The 24,768-nt window shown below is 42.1% G+C and overlaps 1 protein-coding gene and 1 pseudogene across 1 annotated transcript; one reads left to right on the top strand and one right to left on the bottom strand.

Annotated features, from left to right (window-relative positions):
- Positions 1 to 7,498: 7,498 nt before the first annotated feature.
- Positions 7,499 to 7,921, bottom strand: LOC121478153 (annotated as a pseudogene).
- A 1,655-nt stretch (positions 7,922 to 9,576) lies between these two features.
- Positions 9,577 to 11,335, top strand: LOC121477824 (protein WFDC9-like). The gene is made up of 3 exons (XM_041732362.1): positions 9,577 to 9,667; positions 10,638 to 10,785; positions 11,305 to 11,335. The coding sequence occupies exons 1-3, from the start codon at positions 9,577 to 9,579 to the stop codon at positions 11,333 to 11,335; spliced, it is 270 nt and encodes an 89-aa protein (XP_041588296.1).
- Positions 11,336 to 24,768: the final 13,433 nt, after the last annotated feature.

Here is a 24,768-nt window from a genome sequence, read left to right as displayed (position 1 = left end):
AGCCCAAACTCATACCTACAAAGAACAATCTAGTGGTTACCAGAGGTGGCAGGTAGAGTGTGAACAAAATGGGTGACAAGGGTCAAAAGGTACCAACTTCCAATTACAAAATAAATAAGTTCTGGGATGTACTGTACAGCATGGTAACAGTAGTGAACAATACTGTATTGTATATTGAAAAGTTGCTTAGAGAATAGGTCTTAAAATCTCTCAGCATGTGGAAAAAATTATGTAATTGTGTAGTGATGAATGCTAGCTGGATTTATTGTGATGATCATTTCACCATATATATATTGAATCATTATGCTACATACCTGAAACTAATACATGTAAATTATGTCTCAGTTTTAAAAATACAAATATCAGGGCACCTGGGTGGCTAAGTTGGTTGAGAACTGGACTTTTGGTTGTGGCTCACATCAAGATTTCAGTGTCCTGAGAGCCCCACTTTGGGCTCTGGGCTCAGCAGAGTCTGCTTGGGATTCTCTCCCTTTCCCTTTGGCCCTCCTCCTGCTCTCTCTCTCTCTCTCTCAGATATACAGATAAATCTTTTTTAAACATTCAAATGCCAATGGAATAAGCAATCACTAGGATTTCTCTAGAGCTCAGGAATGGGGACTATGAGAGCAGACACCAACAACACAACCTTATAGTTTTAGAAGAACACAAGGCACATTACAGATAAAAATTACATGAGCATGTATTATATATGTGTGTACTATATGTGTATATGTATACATATAATCATATAAGTAATAATTTGTGTGAATGTATACATAAATTCATATCCATATATGTATATATGAATATATATGCCTGTCTGTTTATATGTATGTGTGTATATATGTGAGTATATATATTATGTGACTATATATGTAAGTGTATATATATGTGTGTATATGTATGAGTGTTCATGCATGTATATGTGTATGTATGTATATATGTACATGTGTATAAAATATGCAGAGAGAAAATAGATTTTGAAGAGGTGTGGGAAGAAGGAGTACATTTTGTAAAATGTTACAATGAAGCTCACGAGTGACATTTGAGTAATAGGAGTGTTAGTATGTTAAAAATCTATAATGGAGTTAAGGGAGTTACCAGACAGAGAGAAAAGTGAGCTTGCCAAGCGAAGATTGCAGTGTAGATTTTGTCTTTATCAAATGAACTTAAAGGAACAATTTATACTTAAAGTTTGAATGAGAGAACCTGCCATTGTTCCACATTGGGTTGTTGCTGTTTACATTCCTTTGTTGAACCTAGTTTAGCAAGTATATGTTGAACACCTATGTCTTTGTAAGCTTTTTTAGCAGGTGTATGTTGAACACTTCTGTTCATGGTCAAGACAGGATCAGAGGCCATGGATACTGACAAGTGATTTGTCTGTTTTCCTCTGTCTTTTTCCATAACTATATCTACTGCCTCGTCTTGAGTTATAAACAAAACCTGGAAAACCTACAAAAATAAGTGTTTTGTGGTTATCTAGGAATAATACAGAAAACATTGCTGTTATTTTTGGTGAAGAAAATCAATTTTGTATAGTTTATTTCAACCTAAATAAAATGTGAATTTTGTTTAAAAAAATAAAATAAAATATGCAGAGAGCAAAAGCAAGAGTAAAGGCCTGCTGTTTTCCTAAAATCTACACAGCTTTTTTGAAGATCTATTTGCATAGTCCAAAACCAAGTGTGGCAAGAATCCCCAGATGAACCTCCTTGGCACTCTCAGTGACTGTGCTCCTCAAACAGACCACTAGGGACCCCTAACATCTGGACCAGACACAGGGCAGAGCTGTGATTGCCCCTCACAGAACATTATTACCTGGCCATAGAAAAAGAGGTCTTGGGATTCCATAACGCAATCATTTTAGGTGTGGCAGCCTTTGTAGTCCCCACCCATCAAAGTTCCCACGTTTGCTCCCACGCCTTTGCTCCCACGCCTTCTGTTTGCTCCCACGCCTTTGTACCCAGGTCCCCAAATTCTGCCTTTTGTCTCTATACAGTCTACCCTCCATAGCCAAGTCCTCAGAATCCTGAAATACATTTCCTACTGTTCAGTGCATTTGATGAATCCTAGAAAAAAATGCTTATACATGGATATCTCCAGGCAATGTATGAAATATTCCTGGACATAGAGTTTGGAAGAATGAAGTCTGCTCCCTGGCAGCCCTGGCCCTTGGCCTCTGGACTCTTTTTTTTTTCTAATAAGCTCCAAATCATGTGTATGAGTGCCCAGTGCAAAACTCCTCTCTGATATTTGGTGAGCAAAGGCCCCCAGCCCTCAACCCACAAACTTGTGTCAAGACCTTGGTGCTAGATTCGGTCACTTTACTTCCCTCATTTGCTGGGTGGCCATCTGCCTTTCCTAAGTCGTTCCTGTTCAGTCTTTTTTTATCCACATAAAACCCCGAAGGCATTTGGTGGGAGATACTGCTATGTTTTATTTTTAATTTTTTTAAAGATTTATTTATTTATTCATGAGAGACACAGACTGAGAGAGAGAGGCAGAGACATAGGCAGGGTCCTCCCAGGGAACCTGATGTGGGACTCAATCCCAGATCCTGGGATCACGACCTGAGCCCAAGGCAGGCACCCAACCGCTGAGACACCCAGCCATGCCAGTGCTATGCTTCAATTAGCAAAAGAGAATCAATACAGAGAAAGGTGGGATCTTATTAGCACAAAGCAAGTCCAAAGCAAATAGATACGCAAACTGCACTTCAGTCTACCTATGGGGAGACTCAGATGCATCAGATAGACTCAAGACTTGGGTCTGTTTGGATGGCCAGAACTGTTAGTAAGGTACACAGTGTTCTTCTAGTGTAGCAGGATAGGATGTACTGTCATATTAAAGAAAATCCGATCCTTTGGAATGGGAGAGTATCAAAGGAAAAACTCTGTGATATGGCCAAAATGTAGCTCCAGGGCAGAACTTACAGATCTGCCATAATGCAAATCACCATTAAGTTCTAGGCCTTTGAACCTTGTTTTTATGCTCTTCTGTCCTGGTTCCAGGTCACAACCTCCTCTCCCCCTCCCCAAGTAAGAAGAGGCCACATAAAAGAGCTATCAGCCAGTTCCTCACACACTCAACTCAAACACCTTCAGAGGTAAGTAAAGATAAGGGTCAGGAGGCACCAGCTTTTATTGATGCCTTGCTTGGATGAATTCTCTGCATAGGTGGCATCAGCACTATTCCTGTGAGATGGAGATTACTGTCTCTGGTGTTTGAATAAGAAACTTGAGACAGAGGGGACATACCTGTCTGAGGTCCCACAGGTAAAAGGGCATACATGAAACAAGATATCTGTATTCTTGACTCTAAATCCAGTACTTTCTCCTCTTTAACATTATCTGGTAAGCTCAGGATCCTGAATTCTGAGGGGAACAGTTGGTCTGTGTCTTTGCAAAACCTAGGGGTTTTGTCATTATCCTACCCTCGATCTCAAAATGACCAAAGAATTCACCCAGAATTCTGTATGTGAGTAGGACCCACCCTGGACATGATTTTATATATATATATCTTCTGGCTTGTTAGTGCACCTGAGGTGTGTAAAGAAGAGGATTGAGCATCCCCAGGATCCTGAGCACCCTTTAAGGGCAAGTACAGAACTCAGAGAACTGGACTAAGAGTAAGGCCTTTTCAATGAACAGATCTCAAAGTTCTGGAAAACTTAGATCTAGAATGAATGTTTTATATTTTTTAAATATTTTTTCCTTTGCTTTTATTTAAGTTTGACTTGCCAACCTATAGTATGACACCCAGTGCTCATTCCATCAAGTGCCCTCCTCGGTGTTAGATACAAATACATAGCTTCATGGAACCCATGGCTTTGGGTTTACTGTGTTTCTGTCAGTGTGCACTAGTTTTCCTCCTTCTTTGAGCAAAGGCAGTGTCCAGGAATGCAGCCCACCCCAGGGCCTACTAACCTTCACCCAGCTACCTCCTTCCTCATATCCCCACCTGAAAGTGGCTGACAGAGCATCTGCATTGCTCATCTGCCTTGCTATGCACTGCTGCCTACACTCTGAGCCAGGCTGAGGAAATGGATATCCTACCACTCTGAACTGACTTTTTTTTTGCTAACTATGTGAGTGATTTATAGGATTTCTGACAATCTACCATGCTCCAAGATAGTTGGCCTTTGGCCTGGAGCTTTTCCAATTAGGTTGTATCCCTTGGTAAGTATTGCCAAGTGGTAAATAAAGTCTTAATACCTTCAGCTGGCAGTTCTCCTTCATGGCAGGGACACAGGTTCTGAATATAGAAGGTTGGAGAACAGATGTAAGCAGCTAAGAGTGGAAGCCCTCCAGACTCAGATCTTTTACATTTTAAAGGCTATCCTCCTCCTTTGCTTTCTCTCAATAATCTCCTTCTCTTGTTCTTCTCCTCAAGTCTTCTTTTTTTTTTTTATATTTGGGGGGCCTGCTTTATTTCTCAGCCTCAGGAGCTGTGTGCTCTGTATCTGGGGCACAGATGAGTGGTGGTCAGATTCCACTACAATAATCCTGTGTCTTCCTTCTCCCACCAGGACTGCTTCTGGGCAGAACCCGGAACAGCCAGACTTTCTCCTTCAGGTTTCAGGAAGATGTAGTTTTCAGAGTCCATGATGCAGAGCTGTAGCTCCAAGCAGCTGCCAGTCCCCCCTTCTGTGCCCCCAATCCACCAACGGAGTACATGGGAATTGGGTGGGTAGGGGAGTGGCAGCCAGCAGACTGGGCCTCAGCCAGGATGTTGCCACCACTCGCTGGCCACTAGACGTGGATTGGGTTTGCAGTACAACCCACACTCAATGCTCCCCGCTCCAGGAGGGCCAGAGGTCAGGATAGGAAGGGAGCTGGAAAGGGGGGTGAGGTGGGATGCCAAAGGGAGGCCCCAGTGGAGCTCTGAGCCACAGGCCAAGCCCAGAACCAAGAAATCTATGTGACACGTACCACATTTTATCACTGTTCCAAAGATAATGCCCACTAAATGTAATGTTAATCAAATAAATACACTCAATAAATATTCAAGATTGGCGTCCTCCCCCAAGGAGGTAATGTAGCAGAGCAGGGGTGGGCAAGTGCCTGAGGTCTCAGCCTCAACTCTCCTGGGAGGAGCAAGGGCATAGGAGGGGGTTCTGGCTTCCCTGTAGTCTGATGCCTGCACATTCTGTCTTCCAGGTGTCGTCACTCTGGGCAGACAAGTCTGGTGCTGGCCTCAGGGGCCAGGATGGGCCCACTGGGCCCTGGTGGTGCCCAAACCACTCCCACTCCCAGGAGGGTCTCTCTCCTCCTCCCTAACTCCAGGTGACCTAGCTGCTGCTATTGGGAGGTGGGGGGTCTGAAATCCACCCCACTGCAGTCAAAGGAGGAAATCCAGGTCTGGGGTAGTGCTCAGACTGAGCCTCCACCTGAGCTGTGGGAGCTTATCCACAGAGGAGGGGCCAAGACGGGGGAGGAAGGTGAATAGGTTATGCTAAGGAGGTACAGCTTTCTGAGGAAGCCCAGTTAAGTGACTTTATGACTACAAAGAATCCTAAACATATCGGTTTCAATCCTGATACAAGTTAGTGTGTTGCTTTTTATGTGTGAATGTTTTTCCATTACTTCAACTTTTTCCTAAGTTTCATATCTATGTGTGTCTGAAAATTAAAGAATCCCAGGAAAGGCCTTTGTGACGCCCTGATCGGGCCTCTCCACCTCACAGGGCAGGAGGCCCACGGAGGCAGAGATGCTTCCCGGAGTGCACAGCAGGACAGTGGTAGAGCTGACTCCCCACCCAGGGCCCCCTCCCTGGTCCAGCCCACCCCAGGCTTGGAGCATCCCGGGTTGAACACCCCTTCTCCAGAGGACATGAGGCCTTTCTGGGGCTGCCTCAATTGTAAAAGCCCAGCCCCACTCTTGTCAGCTCCTGGCTGGGATCTACTTGGGAGGGGCAGGGGGCAGTCTGAGGGCTGGATATCTTCTGCTCCAGCCTGCTTAGCTTGGGGCTTCCCAAGGCCCAGACGGGATGGAGAAGGCAGTAGCTCCTCCTCAGGTCTTCTAAATCTAATCTGCTCGCAGTCAATGTGTCAAATGTTCATATGCCTAAAACTTGCATTTTTCCAGCTTCTAAATTTCACTTTTTCTGAAAGAAGAACACATTTTCAAAACTGCCTTTGAAAAATTTTATGCTTTTTAAATGATCTCTAGTCAACACTTGCTTTTGAGCAGAGGAATTTTCCTTGATTCATCTCGAGCACTGTTTTCACTAGAACTCTCAGGGATGTTGGAAATGTTATATGTGTGAGCTGTTCAACATAATAGCCATTAGCTACATGTGGCTATTGAATGTGTGAAATGAATGGAAGTCAGATTTTAAATTTAATTAAAATTGTCACTTGTGGGCAGCGGCTATCGTTACTGGACAGTGCGGGGGAGGCTTTTCCGCTTAGTGGAAAACTTCTGAACAAATACAAAGACTTCTAGGGAGAAGGACAGTCACTGCCTTGTGGCCATGTAATTCATAACATTGGAATTTTATTCTTCTTTTGGGCTCTTTTATTTTATTTCGGAATATGAATATATTTCTTTATTAGGATGTTCACAAGAATGACACACTAGCACTGTCCTTCTGATGTGATAAAGAATACATACATCTGACCCTGACCCACATTCTGGCAGGAAACAGGCATAAGGGCTCTCAGAGCTGGTACCAAGTATCCATTGAAGGCAACTCCATTCACCAGAAAGGATGTTTCCTTGATTCCAATGTATCTGCTATAGCTTCCAGTCAGGTCTCCATGATTTGCTCAGACTTCATTCCAGTGTCAGTGGACCCTCTTTTTTTTTTTTTTTTCTAGCCACTTCTCAACTCCTTACATCAGCTGCCCCATGTCTAACTCACCCAGGTAGCCTCTGGAATTCTGCAGCACATCTCTTTGGTATGCTGCTGCCCTGCCGCCCTCAGGGGCATGGTTGGGATTTGGGGGAAAGGGGAACAACATCACATTACCAAGCAAACAGCAGGAGCGTTTTGGCAAATGACACTTGAACACACACCTAACACCTTCAAAGAATACATGCTTTCTCCCCTAATGATTCATAATCCCCTAGAGACCAAACACATATGGCATGATTTTGTACTCCAGGCACAAAGGATACAAAGTGAATGGTGTTTACATCCATCATGTCCTACATGCAACAGGCAGTGAGCTCAAACCAGATCTCTGACGAGGCTCTTCCTGCCTCTGAATGGTGTCACCACTCTGTTTCTGCCTGTTCTTGGCATTAGTTCATTTTTCAAAAGGGAGGATAGGATGGTAGAGAGAGAGTAGAATGGGAGATGGAGGTGGGGTGGGGGATTAATATACAGATAACAACCTGTAAAACAAAAATAATACAAAAATGCAAAACCCGGATTTAGTACTAGAATATAACAAGAGAAGGTAGCTGGAGAAACTACATGCGAACACAGATGATATGATACACAACCCCAGGGGGAGGACTCACTGAGGAGTAGGACAGAGGCCAGTGGTTTACACTAAGAGCCTTTCAATGGACTGCTGAATGGACTGGATCTGCTGCTTCAGCTGGGAGCCTCCTTTGATGGTGACAGAACAGGTGATGACAGACCTGGACATCCGGCAGGCCCACCCGAGGGCCTGCTTGGAGCACACAAACATGTAGGGCATGTCCTTATCTTCACACAGCAGTGGAAGGTGCAGGATGATCTCCAGGGGCTCAGCATCTGCAGCCATCACGATGAACTCAGAGATGCCTCTGTTGAGGGTTTTGGTGGCTTCGTTGGCTCCTTTCTGAAGCTGCTTGTAGTTACATGACTGCTCCATTCACCAAAGAGGATGAATCCTGAGAGGATAGAGAGGAAGGCCCAGTAGTTTCTTGGTGAGGTGGGCATCTGCAAAGGGGTAGGCCTTCGGATTTACATCAGCCTCAGTCATATCTGCGATTCTGCGGTCCTGCCACCCCTCCTTTTTCTTCCTCTTTGATTTCAGGATGGTGAAGCAGCAGATAAAGGCTAAAGGGGGCAGATGGGAGAGCTCTGGGAATTTTAGCAGTAATTAATGCTCCTGCTTCCAAGGCCTATGTCCATGCCCGCCCCCCCACCTCAGCTGCCAGTTGTCAGCAGGCTATTTCCTCTTCTGCTTCATTGTTTTCTCTTTAACAATTACCACCATATATGGAGGAATGATAGTGATATTGATAGTTGGATTGTTGGCATGATTTGTGTGATATGATCATATTATTTTGTCTCTCTTGCCTGTATACTTTATTCAGATTGGCCAGTTGTTTCCTTGCCTCTTTAGGAAAACTAGGTGGGACCCCCTAAATTGTGTGACTCTCTAATCACAAAACAGCTCAACTTAATAATTAAATGTGCAGGCCCATGTAATTAGCCACAATTCTAAAACTGTTGAGAACTGTAGACTCTCTCCTCCCTCAGAAGCTCTAGTTATAAGAAAGGATGTGGTATCTCCACCTTGGGCTCTTCATGATTCTGTTCCTTCACATCTATCTGGCTAAAAAAAGTTTCTGTCTCCTAGGTAGTAGAGGCAGGAAGAACCAATAAGTAGGAGTAGGACAGTTCTCACACAGTACACTACTATCAAAAGCTAGATTTGTGCTTCTGGCACTCTTCCAAGGGAGATTTCAAGGGTTCACTGAAGAATGAACTAGATGCCAAAATGGCATCTAGCCATTTACAATTCAGATGGACCCCAACTGCATTCTCTTCTTTGGTACTGAAGGCCACTTTAGCCAGATTTCTTGCCCTTACAAGTCTTCAGTTATGTTTCAGGCCTACAGGATCACTACAAACTTCTGGAGATGCACAGTAAGCTCAATGAGTAGTATCCACAAAGTCTTTTCTGTCCACTTGGAATCAGAAGACAGCTTCCTCACTGATTGAACAGATCTTCTTACCAATAAAATCTTCAAAACCTCTGCAACTTCTTCAACTTTGGGTCATCTATTTAGATGAAAGTTTTAAGAGTCCACTAACTAATATCTGGCCATCAACTTTTTCAAGTCTTACTGAGTAGCCCATCTCCCATAACTCACTCTGGAATCACTCTGGCACTCTGGCTTAGGGTCAGGACCAACACTTTCATTGTATTATAATATTACATATGTTCTTACGTAAAAACATCAGGATCCTTGATGTGTTCAGCTATTCCAAGTTTATAGAAATTCTAAGGCCTAACATACACAGGGTATCCCTAGGTAGTGGAATCTAATGCTTATCTGTTTCCTTTTTGTATTTTGTTGTTGTCATTTGACAAATTATACAAGCTGAAGATTTATTGCTTTTTAATCAGAAAAGAAAGAAATGGATTTTTAAAAGAAGTAATTTTGCAAAGGAAATGGCTTGTAACGTAAGTTGAGGAAGTAGTCTACAGAAGCCAATGGCTAGCTTGATACATTGTTAGGTGCCAGAGGGTGAAAAGGAAAAATAGGAGAATAATAACCCAATATTCACAAGAAATTTCTATCTCCTTCTGATCCTAGTCCCCTGAATTCCTGTTCTACCTCAGGTGGCATTAGGAGAAGACCTGTCTTCTGCCAGAACTTAACCCAAACACACAGAGTGACAACCATGAAGCCCCAGGTTCTCCTACACATCATGCTCACATATGGGTTTGTGATGCTTCTGCCTGTGCTGGGAGGCGTCGAGGACAAGACTTTTTGTAGGTGGTATGACATGGGGGGAGGGGTCTCTGCCCAGCCCTGGGATGACGGGTGTAACTGATTGTGGGACTACCTTTTCTGGACCACAACCCTCCTTAAAGCAGGGATATCCAAAAGATTTAGGATGTATGTTTCCAGTTTGGTGCCCCTCTAAATCCCCCTCTGAGATCTGAAAGAAATAATGGGCATAAGGAAAGGGAACCTAGCTTTGCCTATAAGTACATCCCATAAGCTATAATAAATGATAATTCCCAGTATTAGACTACCTTAGACAGTGGAAACACCAACACAGAGCTGCCCTCTGAGTCCATAGTTTCAGGTTTCTTGCCTTTGATGAATACCAAAGGGCAATATTATTTACTTTGGAGGGAATAATCTTTTAGAATATGAAAAAATGGAAAAGACAAGAAAGGGATTCTTAGGAGTCAAAGTTTGGGGCCAGATGATAAAGAGGGGAAAATGAAGGAAGGGTTGTGGGCTAGTAAAAGATATGGAACATAGAGAGAGGTTGAGTGCCTAGTTGGTATGAGCACAGAAGCAAAGAGACAAGGGGAAAGATAGTATCTATTCTCCCTCAGCTCAGTTTTCCATTCTGTAAACTAGGTATGGAAAGTGGAGCTAGAGAATATTGCAGGCCCTGAAATCCCAAGTACTAAAGAAATAGACTGGTGAGGTAGTACCATTGTTGTGAAGTTGTCCTGGGTCGTATCTTTAGGGAGCTAGGGGAGGGTCCAAAGGCCTGCAGTGCTATGGGGACATGTGGAAAGAGGGAAGACATGTGATGCAACAAGGGTCTCCTGTGAAAAGACTCAGCTAGAATTCAAGGAAAGGATTTTCTTAAAATGAAGAGAAATATTTTGTTTGTGACTTTGAGCTCAGGATTCAGAGCTTGAGGATTATTAAGCTTGGGAAAGGTGTGTGTTTTCTCTAAGTTGTGGGTGATGGATCTGCCAACATCTACCATCTCAGTTCCAGTTGGAAGAAGAGCCACTGAGCAGTGCTGGGTACAGCCTCTGTTAAAGTATTGTAAGAAGAGGTGCACTAAATTACAGGAGTGTTTATCTCCCAATCATACATGTTGCTGGACCTTCTGTGGAAATATCTGCTTGGACAATGAGTGAGTTGGTTGGAGTGGGAAGGTTGGGCTTGGACATGCTTCCTCAGTACTGGTCACCCTCATTCAGAAGCTGTAACATGGAACAGAGTCACCAAAATCCTGGTCAAAGAAATAGGCAGCATAAGGCAATGCACTCTAATCTCTATACTGAGACTGCCATTCAGGGCAAAAAACCCAAGGCACCAATGTAGGGGGGCGCTCACTTTTCTTCCTTTGCTCTCATTCAGTTCCCCCAAAGGGTCATCCATCGGTTTGTTCATCCCTCCTTTGTCCAAGGTCCAGACTATTGCCTCCTTGGTCTGGTCTTTCCATTGGCCCCTTGAGGCAGGCAGGCCCAAAGAGTCCTGGGCTCCACCTATCTCCCCAGTTGGCAAATCTCTTTGGAGAAATTGCTTAAAATGGGTAACTCCTCATCTTACAGAAAGAATTTCTGTTCCCATTAACAGGGACCAGGGTGCTATTAAGTTTGGCTGTCCCCAGGGCTCCCTGCATTTTAACCACTTGACTTTTCTCTTCCAGAGAACCCTTTAAAAGCATGCTAAATCCCTAGGTTCTAGCAGGCCCACCACAAGTGTGGACTAGAGGATGACAGTTTAACCTAAGAAGAGTGCTACCTGGCTCCCTACTGGGTTATTCACTTGCCCTGGCTGAGGATCCTTCCATTCTCCCCTTGATCTCTCTGTCCTGAGAAGGTCCAAGTGTCTGCCAAATAAACTGATAACCAACCTGAGGGCCCTGCTTTGTCTTATGCTGCATTCCTGTGGTTACCTTCTGTTTTATGATGACCAACTGTTGTTCCCATCTAATCACCATGGGTATAGGCACCCAACTCTGCCTTCCCAGTTAGACCTATATATTAATCAATAACCTCATAGCTGTAACAAAAATGCAGAGATTTATAAATATCCCAGTAAATGAAGTAAAAGCTTATTCTCAATTCACTGAGTGTGTGCAGTGAATGACCCCATGCCATGTATGATTCAAAATCCTGCATCCTTCTATCTATAACTCAATCATCATTCAGGGTGGCATCTGCAACCAGACAGCAGATTGGAGAACATGGTAGTATGGAGGCTCTTATAGAAGCTTTTTAAGGGACAAGCATAGAAAGGGAACTCTATTTTTATCTACATTCTATTTGCCATAAGGTCATCACACAGTCCTCTTATTTGCAAAGGAGACTGGCAGACATAATCTATCTGTATTCCCAAGACAATACAAAGCAGGGTTTGGTGAACTCACAGCAGTCTCCGATTTATCTAATAATAGAGAGCCAAACTCCTCAAGGAAGACCCAATACCCTGCCCTCCACATCACTGTCCAATGGAGCAAGCATCCCCCTGTCATTAGAGTATGCATTACTGCCCCCAAGGTGGGCACTCTGAGCTTCTAGAATGATCCTTCCTTCTGCTGTGTCTGCATCCTCTTACTCCATACTCTAGCCTATTTTGTCTGCCTGGCAGTTTATACTTGGCTATAGTACTCATATATTGAGTTGTCTGGTAATGCAAGGCAGGCTTTCCAGCCCATGCTGTCCCCCTAGTATGTATTTGAATTTCTACCATAAGTATCTTGAAGGTCATTTTAATGACGTAACTTCCCGTGGATGAGGGGATTATAAAGTCCCTACAATGTGTTCATCTCTGTGCCTCTTTCTGGTCTAGAGAATGAGATATTCTCATTTAGATGGGAGGAGTCAGCACCTTACACTTATCAACTACAGAGCCCATGGTAAGGTTCCAGGATGGGATACAGAATAGACTGAGGCCAGGCAAGGGACTAAGGCCTACCAGAACCCTAGTTAGTGTCTTAGAGCTCAGACTCGGGGTCTCAGGGAACCATCCTGCAGGAGTGGGGCTTTGTCTTGATCTTCAGGGATAAGGAGCACTTGGAGTGCTATCGAGTGAAAGTAGCTATTCCTTCTCAACAAAAGTAGTAGAGAGGAATAAAGGGTTAGAGACCCCTAGGGGAAGGACAGGGAAGGAATGTGTTGTTCCCTTGGGTATCCTAGATATTATGGGGAAGGGAAAGCAGTTTCCCGCTATCCTTCTGGGTTCATGGCTAAGATCCCCTGCTACAAGAGACAGATAAGCAGGAGAAAAGGAAACACAAGTCTACTCACAGGGATACAGACAAGGAAAACTGAGTCACTTTCCCAGATCATCCAAGCCATCTCCTTAAATATCATCTGCAGCTAAAGACAAAAGATGTGGAAAGGAAGGGGCAGGTCAGTTATGAGAGGTCACGAGGAAGGCACAGTGAACAATGGTATGGTTGTCATACAGATTTCTCCTACAGGCTCCACTGATAAAAAGAGTTTATAGAGGTTGAAAGTCATCCTCCTCTTTCACTTACAGAGAGAGAGAGAGAGAGAAACCCTTACAAATGGAGATATCCTCATCCATGTAAATGTCTCTTATGAAGGGGAGAAAATTTTGCTAAGCCAAGTTATGCCTCTTTGGCACATTGATTATTTGAAGCTGGTGATTTTTAAGAAACAGCAGACACAGGTGAAGCTCTGAAAAGTGAATAGAGGTTACTTTTTTTATAAGAACAAAGATTTTTGTCTAATGCAATCATGGGTCATTTAGAGGTGGAAGGGAGAGAAGATGTGTTGCCCCAGGTGAGCAGTTGCTTAACTTTGGAGTTTTGACACTCTTCTTTAAAAGGCATCTTCTCCTTATTTCCGTCCCTTTGAACATCTGAAGGCATTTTATTTGGTTCATCTGGGGCATTCCAAAAAGGATGTCACTTTAAGGAGGACAGTTCCTTGACAATCAGAATGGTACACATTTTGTCACCTCTTCTATTTCTCTTTCTACCTGGGACAGAAATGGGAACACACTGGCATTAAGAGGGTAGAGTCAAAGAATGCACCCCTAGCTGAAGCCGCTCATGCTAAGCATTCTGTAAGTAGTTGTTTTTCCTTTGTGGGGGCTCAGAAGGGCCTCAGCCTCTGTACGAGTGTTTCTAGGCTCCAGGGCCATATCCAGCAGCACTGGAGACTTCCCTTCACCATCCTCATGGTGGAACTTCAACTCTCCTTGATTACAGAGCCTGTTTCCTGGGTCCTACCCCTCCCTCTTCTTAAAGACCTTATTCTGGTAGCATACACCCCAGAGGGGCTTCCTGAGACAGTACACGAGAAATAAGTAAAATAGAGACATCTTATGCCTCCATTCTACATTAATACACATTTTGGCTGGTATTTCAGGTTGAATAAGTTCTGACTACACGATGACCTCAACAACAACAACAACAATAACAACGAGAATAGTGGCTTAAAGAAGACAGGTCAATTTTTGTTCACCTGGAAATTTCAGGTGTTAGGTATCCAAAATGAGTTTAGGGACTTCACAAGACCATGGACCATCCAGGCTCTTTCACCTTTTTCTCCATTCTCCTGACATGAAGTTTCCATTTCCAAGATCATCACCTCATGACTCACGAGGCCTAAGCGAGATATTAAATATCCCCATCAGCCAAGAATAAAATTCAGACAGAATTGGTGGGAATGTGAACTGGTGCAGCCACTCTGGAAAACTGTGTGGAGGTTCCTCAAAGAGTTAAAAATAGACCTGCCCTACAACCCAGAAATTGCACTGCTGGGGACTTATCCCAAAGATACAGATGCAATGAAATGCCGGGACACCTGCACCCCAATGTTTCTAGCAGCAATGTCCACAATAGCCAAACTGTGGAAGGAGCCTCGGTGTCCATCGAAAGATGAATGGACAAAGAAGATGTGGTTTATGTATACAATGGAATATTACTCAGCCCTTAGAAATGACAAATACCCACCATTTACTTTGACGTGGATGGAACTGGAGGGTATTATGCTGAGTGAAATAAGTCAATCGAAGAAGGACAAACATTATATGTTCTCATTCATTTGGGGAATATAAAAAATAGTGAAAGGGAATAAAGGAGAAAGGAGAAAAAATGAGTGGGAAATATCAGAAAGGGAGACAGAACATGAAAGACTCCTAACTGTGGGAAACGAACTAGGGGTGGTGGAAGGGGAGGTGGGCGAGGGGTGGGGGTGACTAGGTGAGGGGCACTGAGGGGGGCACTTGACCGGATGAGCACTGTTTTTCTGTATGTTGGCAAATTGAACACCAATAAAAAATAAATTTATTATTAATAAAAAATATTTTTAAAATTTAAATTCCATTTAATTGGGATCCCTGGGTGGCGCAGCGGTTTGGCGCCTGCCTTTGGCCCAGGGCGCGATCCTGGAGATCCGGGATCAAATCCCACGTCAGGCTCCCGGTGCATGGAGCCTGCTTCTCCCTCTGCCTGTGTCTCTGCCTCTCTCTCTCACTGTGTTCCTATCATAAATAAATAAAAATTTAAAAAAATAATAAAGATTTTTAAAAAATAAATAAATAAATTCCATTTAATTAACATATAGTGTATTATTAGTTTCAAAAGTAAATTTTGGTGAGTCATTGATTTCATATAACACCTGGTGCTCATTAAATCAAGTGCCCTCCTTAATGCCCATCACCAGTTACTCTATCCTCCCAACACACCTCCCTCCAGTAACATTCAGTTTGTTTCCCAGAGTTAGGAGTCTCTCATGGTTTGTCTCCCCCTCTAATTTTTCCCACACAGTTCCCCTCCTTTCTTTTATAATCCTTTCACTATTTCTTATATTCCACTTATGAGTGAAACTGTATGATGGTTGTCCATCTCCGATTGACTTATTTCACTCAGCAGGATACCCTCCAGTTCCATCATTCTTTTTTTTCTAGTTAACTATAGTGTAATATTGATTTCAGGAATAGAATTTAGTGATTCATCACTTACATATAATACCCAGTGCTCATTACAATGAGTGCCCCCTTCAATACCCATCACCCTTTTTAGCTCATCCGCCACCCTCCTAACTCCATCAACCCTCAGTTTGTCCTCTATCCTTAAGAGTCTCAACACCACCTCACATCAGTAAGAATGGCTAAAATTAACAACTCAGGAAACAACAGATGTTGGCGAGGTTGTGGAGAAAGGGAACCCTCTTATACTCTTGATAGGAGTGCAAGCTGGTGCAGCCACTGTGGAAAACAGTATGGAAGCTCCTCAAAAAGTTAAAATAGAGCTATTCTACCACTCAGAAATTGCACTACTAGGTATTTATCCAAAAGTTACAGCAGTAATTCTGTGGGATACATGCACCCCAATACTTATAGCAGTAATGTCCACAATAGTCAAACTATGGAAAGAGCTCAGATGTCCATTGACAAAAGAGTGGAATGGATAAAGATATATATAAACAAAACAGATGAACATCGAAGGAAGGGAAGGAAAAATTTAAAAAGACAAAAAGAGAGGGAGACAAACCAAAAGAGCCTCTTAATTTTAGGAAACAAACCGAGGGTTACTGGAGGGTTGTGGAAGAGGGGGTGGCTGAGGAGATGGGGTAACTGGATGATGGGCACTGAGGAGGGCACTTGATGGAATGAGTAATGGGTGTTATACTATATGTTTGCAAATTGAATTCAAATTAAAAAATGTAATAAAAAAAGAACATGTATAAACCACCCTCTGTCCACAAAAGCAACCACAGCTAAGTGAATTAAAGGCAGTTTGAGTTCATCACCTACACTCCTTCCACTTCACTGGGGTTTCAAACAGACCTAAATTTAATTTCTAATTCTTACACAAATTATCTCTATGGAATTGAGCAAATTATTAATTTTTTTAGATTTTATTTATTTATTCATAGAGACACAGAGGGAGAGAGAGAGGCAGAGACACAGGCAGAGGGAGAAACAGGCTCCATGCAGGGAGCCCAATCCCGTGTCTCCAGGACCAGGCCCTGGGCCAAAGTCGGCCCTAAACCTCTGAGCCACCCAGGCTGCCCTTGAGCAAATTATTTGATCTGAACTTGACTGTTCTCACCTCTGATAAAACAATAATACAAATTTCATGGAGATGTTGGATGATTACCTGAGATAATGAAGATCAAGATGTACCACAGCATCTGGCATTTATGTGTTTCATAGGTGACAACAGTTGCTGATTACAATTACTAAATCTCCCATACGTAACAGGGATTGAGTATGCAGTCAAGGCCTGAGTATCAGCATCAATAAAACACAAATTAGCCAAAATAAGAAAGAGGAATACGAGGAGGGGGAGAGGGAGGGGGAGGAAGAGGAAGAAGACGGAAAAAGAAAGAAAGAAAAGAAAAAAGAAAAGAGAAGAAAAGAAGGGGGCGGGGCAAGATGGTGGAGGAGTAGGGTCCCCAAGTCACTTGTCCCCACCAACTTACCTAGATAACTTTCAAATCATCCTGAAAACCTATGAATTCGACCTGATATTTAAAGAGAGAACAGCTGGAACACTAAAGAGAGAAGAGTTTGTGCTTCTAACAAGGTAGGAAGACAGAAAAATAAAAATAAAAAAAAGAATCAAGTGGGGGAGGGCCCCGTGAAGAGCCGGGCTAGGGCCAGGCAGCGAAAGCCTCCAGACAGGAAAGCCCAGTCCCAGAGAAGCAAGAACTTTAAAAATCCGCACCAGATTCTTCCCAGAAGGAAAGGCATTTAGCAGGGAACTTGGGCAGAATCACAGGAGGGGCAGTGGAGCCTCCACGTTCCCGCGGTCACTAACATAGGCAGTGTGCCCAGGGGAGAGCGCACTACACACCTCATACTGAGCTTGGTAAAGGCCTGGAGTGCGCCCAGTAGGGCCTCGGGAGAAGCTCAGGCAGCAGCTCTGGATGGAGGGGGCTGTGCCCTGCTGCCTTCGCGGGCCACAGCCCTGGGAACGCAATTCCCGCAGCACAGGCCTGGAATCCCAGGGCCCTGGGGGACATAGCCCAGGATCCTGTGTTCCCCCTGGAAAGACAGAGGCAGGGAGGGCACAGGACAGCGAGGATACTCCTGTCGCCCGGTGCCCCCAAGCTGTGCAGATCAGCACCCCCTGCCCCCAGGAGCATCCAGGGCACTGCGGACTGGGGGACTGCGGTAGTTACTGTGGGCGCTGACTCCAGGGCTGGAGAGCTGGCCCCGGCCAGTGTTCTCCCTCCTGGTGTCATCCTGTGCATGGAACGGAGCAGGGCCGCCAGGGAACAAGGGCCTCACAGGATAAGCAGCTCCCACTGAGCCCTGCACCTGGCAGGGGATGGGGCAGTGTCCCCAGGTGCACACACCTGAGAATCAGAACAGCAGGCCCCTCCCCCAAAAGACCAGCTGGAAGGACAGGGGAAGAGCAAGTTCTTGACCAGAAGCACTGGAAAGCTCCAGGGGAAGTTAAGGGATTTACAATATATAGAACTAGAGGATACACCTCCTTGTTTTTTTTTTCTTTTTTTCTTCTTTTTTCCAGTACAACTCGTTTTTAGCCAGTCTGCAGTAAGCAAAATGACTAGAAAGAAGAACTCACCACAAAAGAAAGAATCAGAAACAGTACTCTCTCCCACAGAGTTACAGAATTTAGATTACAATTCGGTATCAGAAAACCAATTCAGAAGCACAATTATAAAGCTACTGGTTGCTCTAGAAAAAAGCATAAAGGATTCAAGAGACTTCATGACAGCAGAATTTAGATCTAATCAGGCTGAAATTAAAAAATCAATTAAATGAGATGCAATCCAAACTGGAGGTCCTAAAGACAAGAGGGTTAATGAGGTAGAAGAAAGAGTGAGTGACATAGAAGACAAGTTGATGGCAAGGAAGGAAGCTGAGGAAAAAAGAGAAAAACATGAGGAAAGGCTAAGGGAAATCAATGACAGCCTCAGAAGGAAAATTCTACATTTAATTGGGGTTCCAGAGGGCGCCAAGAGGGACAGAGGACCAGAAAGCATATATGAACAAATCATAGCTGAGAACTTCCCTAATTTGGGGAGTGGAACAGGCATTGATATCCAGGATATAGAGAGATTCACCCCCTATAATCAATAAAACCGCTCAACACCTGACATTTAATAGTGAAACTTGCAAATTCCAAAGAGAAAGAGAAAATTCTTAATTTTTTTTAATTCTTATTTATTTATGATAGTCACCCAGAGAGAGAGAGAGAGAAGCAGAGACATAGGCAGAGGGAGAAGCAGGCTCCATGCACCGGGAACCCGATGTGGGATTCGATCCCGGGTCTCCAGGATCGCGCCCTGGGCCAAAGGCAGGCGCCAAACCGCTGCGCCACCCAGGGATCCCAAGAAAGAGAAAATTCTTAAAGCAGCAAGAGACAAGAGATCCCTAACTTATATGGGGAGAAATGTTAGATTAACAGCAGACCTCTCCACAGAGAACTGGCAGGCCAGAAAGGGCTGGTAGGATATATTCATGGTCCTAAATGAGAAGAACATGCAACCAAGAATACTTTATCCAGCAAGGTTCTCATCCAGAATAGAAGGAGAGATAAAAAGCTTCCAAGATAGGCAGAAACTGAAAGAATATGTGACCACCAAACTGGCTTTGCAAGAAATATTAAGGAGGACTCTGTAAAAGAAAGAGGACACCCAAAGAAATAATCCACAAAAACAGGGACTGAATAGGTATCATGATGACACTAAATTCATATCTTTCAATAGTAACTCTGAACATGAATGGGCTTAATGATCCCATCAAAAGACACAGGATTTCAGACTGGATAAAAAAGCAGGACCCATCTATTTGCTGTCTACAAGAGACTCATTTTAGACAGAAGGACACCTACAGCCTGAAAATGAAAGGTTGGAGAACCATTTACCATTCAAATGGTTCTCAAAAGAAAGCAGGGGTAGCAATCCTCATATCAGATAAATTAAAGTTTATCCCAAAGACTGTAGTGAGAGATGAAGAGGGACACTATATCATACTTGAAGGATCTATCCAACAAGAGGACCTAACAATCATGAATATTTATGCCCCGAATGTGGGAGCTGCCAAGTGTATCAATCAATTAATAACCAAAGTTAAGACATGCTTAGATAATACACTTATACTGGGAGACTTCAACATGATGCTTTCTACAAATGACAGATCTTCTAAGCACATCTCCAGAGATCAAGAGCTTTCACTGATACACTGGGCCTGATGGATTCCACAGATATTTACAGAACTTTACGTCCAAATGCAACTGAATACATATTCTTCTCAAGTGCACATGGAACTTTCTCCAGAATAGACCACATACTGGAACACAAATCAGGTCTTAACTTATACCTAAAGATTGGTATCGTCCCCTGAGTATTTTCAGACCATGATGCTTTGAAACTAGAACTCAGTCACAAGAAGAAATTTGGAAGAAACTCAAACACATGGAGGTTAAGGACCATCCTGCTAAAAGATGAAAGGGTCAACCAGGAAATTAGAGAAGAATTAAAAGATTCATGGAAACTAATGAGAATGAAGATACAACTGTTCAAAATTTTGGGACACAGCAAAAGCAGTCCTGAGAGGGAAATGCATTGCAATACAAGCATCCCTCCAAAAACTGGAAAAAACTCAAATACACAAGTTAATATTGCACCTAGACGAACTGAAGAAAGAACAGCAAATAAAATCTACACCCAGCAGAAGAAGAGAGTTAATAGAGATTTGAGCAGAACTCCATGAAATAGAGAACAGAAAAACTGAGGAACAAATCAACAAAACGAAGAGTTGGTTCTCTGAAAGAATTAGTAAGATAGATAAATCATTAGCCAGCCTTATTAAAAACAAAAGAGAAAAGACTCTAATTAATAAAATCAAGAATGAAAAAGGAGAGATCACAACAAATACCACGGAAATACAAACAATTTTATTTATTTTTATTTTTCGTTTTTTGTTTTTTTTTAACAATTTTATTTATTTATTTATTTATTTATTTTTATAAATTTATTTTTTATTTTTTATTTTTTAATAATAAATTAATTTTTATTGGTGTTCAATTTGCCAACATACAGAATAACACCCAGTGCTCATCCCGTCAAGTGCCCCCCCTAAGTGTCCACCACCCAGTCACCCCCACCCTCCGCCCTCCTCCCCTAACTCTGGGAAATGAACCACCCCTAGTTCATTTCCCAGAGTTAGGAGTCTTCAATGTTCTGTCTCCCTTTCTGATATTTCTACCCATTTCTTCTCCCTTCCCCTCTCTATTCCCTTTCACTATAATTTATATTCCCCAAATGAATGAGACCATATAATGTATGTCCTTCTCCAATTGACTTATTTCACTCAGCATAATACCCTCCAGTTCCATCCACGTTGAAGCAAATGGTGGGTATTTGTTGTTTCTAATGGCTGAGGAATATTCCATTGTATACATAGACCACATCTTCTTTTTCCATTCATTTTTCGATGGACACCGAGCCTCCTTCCACAGTTTGGCTATTGTGGACATTGCTGTTAGAAACATCGGGGTGCAGGTGTCCCGGCGTTTCATTGCATCTGTATCTTTGGGGTAAATCCCCAACACTGCAATTTCTGGGTCGTAGGGCAGGTCTATTTTTAACTCTTTGAGGAATCTCCACACAGTTTTCCAGAGTGGCTACACCATTTCACATTCCCACCAACAGTGTAAGAGTGTTCCCTTTTCTCCGCATCCTCTCCAACATTTGTGGTTTCCTGCCTTGTTAATTTTCCCCATTCTCACTGGTGTGAGGTGGTATCTCATTGTGGTTTTGATTTGTATTTCCCTGATAGCAATTTTAAAAATAAAACAAAAAAGTCTTTTATGGTTTTCCTTCCAGTACATTCTTCTCTTTATTTCCCTTCCACACATCCACCTGTTTTGTTTAGTAAATTCCACATGAGTGAAATCATGTGGTATTTGTCTGTCTCTGATTTATTTCACTTAGTATAATACATTCTAGCTCCATCCATGTTGCTGCAAATGGCAAGATTTCTTTCTTTTTGATGGATGAGTAATGTTACACATCTATATAGCATATCTTAATCCATTCATCAGTCAATGGACATTTGGGCTCTATCCATAGTTTGGATGTTGTTCATAATACTGCTATACACATATGGGGTCCATGTACCCCTTTGAATATGTATTTTTCTATCCTTTGGGTAAATATCTTAGTGCAATTGCAGAATTGTAGGTAGTTCTTAATTTTTACTTTCCAAGGAACCTCCATACTATAGAGAATGACTATACCAGTTTGCGTTCCCACGAACAATGTAAGAGGTTTTCTCTTTCTCCACATCCTTGTCAACGTCCTTTGTTTCCCATGTTGTTAATTTTAGCCATTCTGACAAGTGTGAGGTGGTATCTCACTATCATTTTGACTTATATTTCCCTGATGCCAAGTGATGTTGAGTATCTTTTCACGTGTCCATTAGCCATCTGTATGTCTTCTTTGGAAAATTGCCTGTCCATGTCTTCTGCCCATTTCTTAACTGGATTACTTGGTTTTTGGTTGTTGAGTTTGATAAGTTCTTTATAAATTTTGGATACTAACCCTTTATCAGAGATGTCATTTGGAAATATCTTCTCCCATTACTTAGACTGCCTTTTAATTTTCTTGACTCTTTCCTTCTCTGTGCAGAATCTTTTTATCTTGATGAAGTCCCAATAGTTCACTTTTGTTTTTGTTTTCCTTGCTTCTGGATACATGTCAGGTAAGAAGTTGCTGTGGCCAAGGTCAAAGAGGCTGCTGCCTGTGCTCTCCTCTAAGATTTTGATGATTTCCTGTCTCACATTTAGGTCTTTCATTCATTTTGAATTTATTTTTTATATGCTGTAAAAAAGTGGTCCAGTTTCATTCTTCTGCATGTGGCTGTCCAATTTTCCCAACATCATTTATTGAAGAGGCTATCTTTTTTCCATTAGATATCCTTTCCTTCTTTGTCAAAAATTAGTTGACCATATAATTGTAGGTCCATTTCTACATTTTCTATTATGTTCTCTTGATCTATGTGTCTGGTTTTGTGCCAGTACCATACTGCCTTAATGACTATAGTTCTATAATAGAGCTTAAAGTCTAGAATCGTGATGCCTCCAGCTTTGCTTGTCTTTTTCAGGATTGCTTCAGCTATTCAGGGTCTTTTCTGGTTCCATACAAATTTTAGGATTGTTTATTCTATCTCTGTGAAAAATGCTGGTGGTATTTTGATAGGGATTTTATTATTTTTTTAATAATAAACTTATTTTTTATTGGTGTTCAATTTGCCAACATACAGAATAACACCCAGTGCTCATCCTGCCAAGTGTCCCCCTAAGTGCCCACCACCCAGTCACCCCCACCCCGCACCCTCCTCCCCTTCCACCACCCCTAGTTCATTTCCCAGAGTTAGGAGTCTCTCATGTTCTGTCTCCCTTTCTGATTGTATTAAATGTGTAGCTTGCTTTGGGTAGTATAGACATTTTGACAATATTTTTTCTTCCAATCCATAAGCATGGAACTTTTCCCATTTTTTTGTGTCCTCTTCAATTTCTTTCCTAACTGTTCTATATATATCTTCAGGGTACAGATCTTTAACCTCTTTGGTTAGGTTTATTCTCAGGTATCTTATGGGTTTGGTACATTTATAAATGGGTCAATTCCTTGATCTCTTTTTTTTCTGCTCATTATTGTTGTATAGAAATGCAACAGATTTGTTTTTTGTTTTTTTTTTAATTTATCAAACTTTTTTATTGGAGCTCAATTTGCCAACATATAGCATAACACCCACAGATTTGTATATGTTGATTTTCTATCCTGCAATTTTGCTGAATTATTGTATCAATCCTAACAATTTTTTTGGTGGAGTCTTTTGGGTTTTCTACATAAAGTATCATGTCACCTGTTAAGAGGTGACACTTCTTTCACTTCTTTCTTGCTAATTTGAATGCCTTTTATTTCTTTTTTTTTTTTCAGATTGCTGAGGCTAAGACTTCCAGTACTATGTTAAATAGTAATGGTGAGGGATGCCTGGGATGCCTGGGTGGCTCAGTGATTGAGTGTCTGCCTTCAGCTTAGGGCGTGATCCCGGAGTCCCAGCATCAAGGCCCACATAAGGCTCCCCACTGGGAGCCTGCTCTCCCTCTGTCTGTGTCTCTGGTCTCTCATAAGTAAAATAAAATAAAATAAAATAAAATAAAATAAAATAAAAAGTAATGGTGAAAGTGGACATCCCTGTCTTGTTCCTGACCAAAGAAGAAAACTCTCAATTTTTTCCCACTGAGGATAATATTAGCTGTGGGTCTTTCATAAATAGCCTTTATGATGTTGAGGCATGTTCCATCTGTAACTCCTTGTTGAGAATTTTTATCAAGAATGGATGCTGTGTTTTGTCAAAAGCTTATTCTGCATCTGTTGAGAGGATCATATGGTTCTTATCCTTTCTTTTATTATTGTGGTGTATTATGTAGATTGATTTATGAATATTGAACCACCCTTTTAGCCCATGAATAAATCCCACTTGATCATGGTGAATAATTCTTTTAATATACTGTTGGATTTGATTTGCTAGTATCTTCTTGAGAATTTTTGCATACATGTTCATCAGAGATATTAGCCTGCAACTTTCCTTTTTTGTGGGGTTTTGTCTGGTTTTGGAATCAAGGTGATGCTGGCCTCATATAATTAGTTTGGAAGTTTTCCTTCCATTTCTATTTTTTTTAACAGTTTGAGAAGAATCGGTATCAATTCTTCTTTAAATGTTTGGTAGAATTCCCCTGGGAAGCCATCTGGCTCTGGACTTTTGCTTGTTGGGAGATTTTTGACTATGTATTCAATTTTCCTTGCTGGTTATTGGTCTGTCCAGATTTTCTATTTCTTCCTGTTTCACTTTTGATAGTTCATATGTTTCTAGGAATTTGTCCATTTCTTCTAGATTGTCCAGTTTGTTGGTATATAATTTTTCATAATACTCTCTTATAATTGTTTTTAATCCTGTGGTGTTGGTTGTGATCTCTCTTCTTTCATTTGTGATTTTATTTATTTGGATCCTTTCTCTTTTCTTTTTGATAAGTCTGACTAGGAGCTTGTCGATTTTATTAATTCTTTCAAAGAACCACCTCTTAGTTTTGCTGATATGTTCTACTGTTTTTTTGTTTCTAGATCTTTATTTCTGCTCTAAAATTTAT

The sequence above is a fragment of the Vulpes lagopus genome, chromosome 18 (genome assembly GCF_018345385.1).
Source record: "Vulpes lagopus strain Blue_001 chromosome 18, ASM1834538v1, whole genome shotgun sequence".
Lineage (NCBI taxonomy): Eukaryota > Metazoa > Chordata > Mammalia > Carnivora > Canidae > Vulpes > Vulpes lagopus.
This window is presented reverse-complemented; position numbering and strand designations above follow the sequence as displayed.